General features: G+C 44.0%; 1 protein-coding gene across 1 annotated transcript in view; it reads right to left on the bottom strand.

The window, feature by feature from the left end:
* Nucleotides 1-1,747: 1,747 nt before the first annotated feature.
* ELOVL5 (ELOVL fatty acid elongase 5) overlaps nucleotides 1,748-5,814 on the bottom strand; it is a 74,305-nt gene continuing 70,238 nt past the window's right edge. The window contains exons 7-8 of the mRNA XM_019668089.1: nucleotides 5,104-5,238; nucleotides 1,748-3,640 (exon numbers count right to left, since the gene is read on the bottom strand). Of these exons, the coding sequence (XP_019523634.1) occupies nucleotides 3,500-3,640; nucleotides 5,104-5,238 (276 nt within the window). The 3' untranslated portion in view covers nucleotides 1,748-3,499. The remainder of the gene's footprint in view (nucleotides 3,641-5,103; nucleotides 5,239-5,814) is intronic.

Genomic DNA, 5,814 nt, shown 5'->3' on the forward strand with positions numbered 1-5,814 from the left:
AGCTGATAGTTTAGAGACCAGTGAGGTGGTGGAGCAGAACACAAGCTTGAAGAGCAGCTTCCTCTGTGCTAGATGTGGCTCCAAGGGCTTGCAATATATTTACCGTATTTCCCCATGTATAAGAAGCACCCCTTTTCAAAAAATTTGGGGTCTAAAAACTGGGTGCACCTTATACAGTGGTTGTATGAGCGCAAACAAGCGTGAAAATGGTAGGAAATGCAAGTTAAAAAAACCTACAACCACTGTTCAGATGCACCATTTTTAGACCCCAAATTTTTCCATAAAAGGTGCATCTTAGACATGGGGAAATACGGTAATCTGTTTCATCCTCATAACGAGGGGCTATCATCCTGTAGGTGGACTTGGCAGGTGAGAACACTGAGGAAAAGTTGAAGGAATTTAACTAAAGGTCACACAGGTAGGATTCTAATCAGGCAATGTGGCCCCAAATCCTGCTTTTCACACTAGGCTACAGTGCCTTTCCATGTGACGGGCAGGGATGACAAAAAGAGGGTCAATGGGAATCGGCCGTTTTCCATCCAGGCGAGTGGACTTGCCTTCTCACTTCCATACAGGAGAGGGGCAAGTGTGGGAACACATCTGACCTTGCTCTGCCCTCTCACCCACTCACTTATCTGAGGGAGGGGGCGACAGGCTGGTTGCTAAGACTGACAGATGCCACTGAGCACACCTTCTTGGCATGGTAAGGTCATCACAGCAGAATTTGTCACTGCAGGGGGGCATGTAGAGTAGTGGGTAAATTCCAGGGCTGATATTCAAAGTATTTTAATAATTACTTCATCACTAGACCAACAATCGGAACAGAGGCAGGCCCTAAAGCACTGACAGAGCCCATACCAGCCCCGGCAAGTTTACATCAATAGGGGTATTAGCCTGGGTATTCAGATGGCCCTACTGTGATCTCAGTTTTACCAATCTGGTCTTCTCAGTAAGAGACAAGCTATTCTGATTTCCGTTTGTCTGACTTCTATGTCTTGTTTTTTCAATTTGTTGTGGATTTTGAGAGGAAAGACAAGGTTATGATTAATCATCACCACCAAACCACCAACAGTCCTTTGTGCTTTTCAGAGAATATCCCAAATACTAAATGCAGTTTCAGATGACATTTTAAAGGTGGTTCTGACACACTAAAAGGCACTCAAAAGCCAGGATCCAGCCTCCACTGGGGACTTTGTGGGACAAAGTAGATGGAAAGAAGAGGAATAAGCAGGGAGGGGCCAGCGTCTGGGACACGAAACCGTCTTTGGCAAACAAAGTGATAGAGCTTTGGGACCAAGGTGGGACCAAGGTGGGACCTCATTACTCTAGATGGGGGGTGGCAGCAACACTATGTGTACTATCTGGCTCTCTGCATAAAAAATGTGCAAACCTCTGGTCTAGACCTAGGAAAGTAACTGTAAGAGCCTGAGGTGTGGGAAGAGAGAGGGAGGGAGAGAGGGAAGAAGGGAGGGAAGAAAGGGACAGAGGAAGGAAGGAGAAAGGAGCATGCTTACAGCTGGGACCTTTAGTGGAGGGACCAAGAAAAGGCAGAGAGGAAAGAGTTAGGGTGGAAGCAGCACCTCGCCTTAACTGTGTGGGGATCCCTCCTCATGAGAGCTGAGCAGCAACATAACCTTTCAAACTGAATTGTTTACAGCTATTTGGGGTGAGTTCCTCGAAGGTGAAGAAAGTGGATTTTTCTCCAGTCTTTCATAATTGGCAGCACAAAAACAATGTAAAACGCAAGCACAGGTAATCAAAAACATTTTAATGATTAATGTTTGGGCATTATTTAAGAGTGTGGGTATATCCAGATGAGCTAAAGCACACTTTGACAGCACACTACTGAATGTTATAGTTTCTGTATTGAAATACGTAAAGACTTTCGCAAACTAGTACCTAGTAGGAAGACAACATTTACAAATATACACATTCTAGATTTGATAAGGTAAATGTAAACAGATGCTGTGACTCCTTCGAAACAGAAAACCCACAAGACTAGGAAGAGAACCAACAGGCTCCCTTTAATATGAATGTGCAAAATTAAAGCATGATAAACTGATATTTACATAAATATCAAACCAACAATTAGTTTATACATTGTCAATGACCTTCTAAGATGTGTCATGAGTGGTTCCATGAATATTTTTTTTCCCCAATGGAGAACGTATTTAGAGACTAAATTCTGACACTTTAAAATGACACACACAATAGTCCTTATCTGTTTGACCACTGCCTCACGGGTATGAGACATGATTTTACGATAAGTAGTCTGTTATTTTTAAACAAGCGGTTCTAAACAAATCTTTAGATTCTAAGCAGAAAAAATTATAGATGTTATTCGATTTACGTTAAACAAAATGATCCTTATCCAATTTCCTAGTTCTCTTATGCTGTGGCTATCTGTTTAATTTTACCTTAACATTTTTTAAGGAAGGTCCCTTTTCCCCCCCTTTATTAATTTTGGTAAGCTAGGCACATTTTAAAAGGAAGTTTGTGTCAAAACAGATAGCAGTACAGAAATCAATCCACATTTGGACCCTGGCAACCAGTTCCCTCTTGCTCATCGATGGGACTCTGTCAAATGGTAAATAATCAATCATCTCTCTTGAAAAGTCTATCTCCTTACTCTCACGAGTGGAAAGCAAACTGGGCTTTGTTTCCTGTATAAAAACACTTAGCACTTCAGAAATTAAAAATGGCCTACTCATCCTACACACTTCCTAAAATCTTGAAGATAAAGAATATATATTTAAGTTTCATCAAGACTGCTTTAGAGCTCCCCCCCCCTTTTTACATTATTAATAGTGGCACTCAAAATAAAAAAATAAGATCTGTTAAAAAGTTAAACTGACTGTTCCACTAGATTTGAGCCTGCCTGATTTAAAGCCAGTATTACAAAACCGAAGGTGCCGTTTCTGATTTCACATATACACCTCACTTGAAATTATGTGTCACACGCTAGTTTCATAAATCATGGTCTTTGATTTTTTTTCTAAACAGAGCTATTAAAAAATGAATAAAAACTTGAAACATACCGTAATTTAAACTAATAAGCTTTGGGCCCTGCGTTTTTTAAATTTTAAGGCATGTGTGTTTCTCTACTGTAACAACATTGTACAAATTTACAATCACATGCATGACCTACAGTAAAAAAAAAAAAAAAAGTTTGGATTACAGTGTTTTTAAATTGTGAATCACAATTCAGCACCTATCATGTTATAACTAATAAGGCAACAGCAGTGTCGTATACTACAATAACACACCCTCCGCAGTCTAGTGCAGGGGTCGGTGAGAGCCCAGAAACGTTAAAAATCTTATGCCTACTTGTCTAATCTGTATACATTTTCTAGGGGTTTTGAGCTGATGAAAGAGGTCCTACATGAGTCACACGAGTGTGGGCTGGGCTAGTTACAGCAGCTGTTAACGAGCATCGGGCACAACTCATACTGTGCTTACAATCAGGCGATGTGGTTTGGAGGTCCGCAGCGCTCCGGCTTCAGTCCTTCCGTTGCTTCCTTGGCTTCACGTTGTTCTCCAGGGAGGAAAAGCGGCTGGTGTGTCCGTTCACAGCCACGGACCCGTTCTGGTGGTCCTTCACGTGCTCTCGCCTCCGGGAGGACCCCTTCTTGTTGTAAGTCTGAAACGCACAAGGGCAGGTGGAAGCACGTGACCCGGGGGACTCAGATGGGGACTGCATCCCTAACACCAGGCCTAGTTTCCTTTCAGGACCCAATGCTATCAAGAAGAAAGGTCTGAGGGCCGGCCGAGTGGCTCAGTTGGTTAAGAGCTCGCTCAAGGGTTTGAGCTCTGAGCAACAGCGGTCCCGGCCCATGCTGAGCTGCCAACAGGTGGCAGGATGGCTCAGCTTAAAAAAAAAAAAATAAAGGAAAGGTCTGTAGTTGAGAGACCATGAACATGTTTTTAGCCACTGGTTTCGATCATGCTTCTGGTTTTTGAGGCTTGGCCTGGGGTATGTTCATTGAGTTATGGGTTGCCATATAAATATGGTTTTAAAAATTAAATAGAGAATTCAATTTCTTGTTTTGCCCTTTCAGTATCTGGATGGCAGAGGACAGGGGTTATGTGGCCCATCTGGTGTCTCCCACTCGGTCGTGCCTCTCCCGACACTCACATCCCTTGTCTGAAAGACTTGGCACATTCATTACATCAGCAGCTATTTTGGCCCTTTTGTACAAAGTGCTATGCTGCTCTAAGCAGTGAAAGGAAGCATTATTTCAGCTTCGTGGGGTCCTGTCCTTTAACCTCCCTTGTTCACGGTGAATGTCCCGAAGTGCAGCGCAAACTATTGGTCCAGCACTCTATGAACTCAACTATGCCATGCCCTGGTACGTGTGTGAATAAAGGTACAGGTGGACACAGGGGACAGGAAAGGTGGCTGAGACCCCAGCTGGCGGCCAGACACGACCAGGCTTTACTAACTCAGCATCCGCGGCCTCTGACCTTGCTCCTGACCTTCTGGGCCTGCCCGGAAACCCAGCGCTGCCCACGGGAGCAGGAACGCACATCACCCAGAGGTGATGGGAGACTGGGGAATCAGCAGTGGCTGCAAAGTGGTCAGGCTCCACAGGAGACAGTTTGCCCTAAATGGACCCTTCTGTGAGCAGAAACCTGCATTACATCATGCACTTGGACATGAACGGAAGCCTCCAAACTCAAGAAGTGGATGTGCAAGAAAACTGGGACAAAAGGGCAGATTTCTATCTATAGCTGATAGATTGTGATGGAAATGTCTTCGGACATGTAATTTAGCCGTGAAGTTCAGAGCAGCTGGACTGCGAGACTTCTGACTGAAAATCACCTATAATGTGGCCACCGCAGGAGCCAGGAGCATGCTGAACTGTGCTGCTTTTGCACACAAATTGCAAGCCTCCCCGGCCAAAGATCCAGAGCTCAGGAGGTCTGGGACAGATTCAGTCTCTTCTATGCTAGCAGTGACGGGCCCTCCCCTGTCACTGTGACTAAATTAGAGCCCGGTGCATAGCACACAGCAGGGGCTCCAAATGACCCCTTAAACGAACAAATGAGGGCCTTTGCTGATAACGCCCCAAGCTCCAACTGCCACAGAAGAGTGAGACTTACCTGAATGTAGAAATTTGTGAAGAGAACAATCAGAGAAATCATGTATCCAATCTGGAAATATAGCCAGCCAAGGGGGAATGTACACGGCCAGAAGACACCGCAGCTGGTTTGGATGATTGTCAGCACAAACTGAAGCTGGTGGGAGAAAGGGTACACAGCTGAGCAGTGTGGCAACATCCCGTGGACAAGGTCCATGCCCGAGGGGCTCCCCACCCAGCATCCCTGGGGTTTGTGAATTAACACTTATTAACCTTTCTGTAGGGACCACAACACAATGCATCCACTAAATTTACCCCAGACTAGCTATCTGTCTGTGTTTGTCCTACATATATTCTCCTCCTGCCTTCCAAGCTACTTAAACCACATTCTCTGAAATTCAGGGAATACCTGTAGTTAAAAAATATTGTCTTATATATATTTGCAAGTTTCTTTGAGAGTAGACCTTAAAAGTTCTCATCACAGAAAGAATTGTAAGTATCTGAGGGGATGGGTGTGTTAATTAAACTTACTGTCATAATCATTTCACAATATATACATATTATCAAATCATTATGCTGTGCACCTTAAACTTATACAATATTACATGTTAATTATGTCTCAATGAAGCTGGAGGCAGAAAACAAAACATACACACACACTTCAGGAACACAGTACAGAGATGCGCGTGAGCGAGAGAGAGCGAGAGAGCGAGAGAGCGAGAGAGCGAGAGAG

Source organism: Hipposideros armiger, unplaced genomic scaffold (genome assembly GCF_001890085.2).
Source record: "Hipposideros armiger isolate ML-2016 unplaced genomic scaffold, ASM189008v1 scaffold_516, whole genome shotgun sequence".
Classification (NCBI taxonomy): Eukaryota; Metazoa; Chordata; class Mammalia; order Chiroptera; family Hipposideridae; genus Hipposideros; species Hipposideros armiger.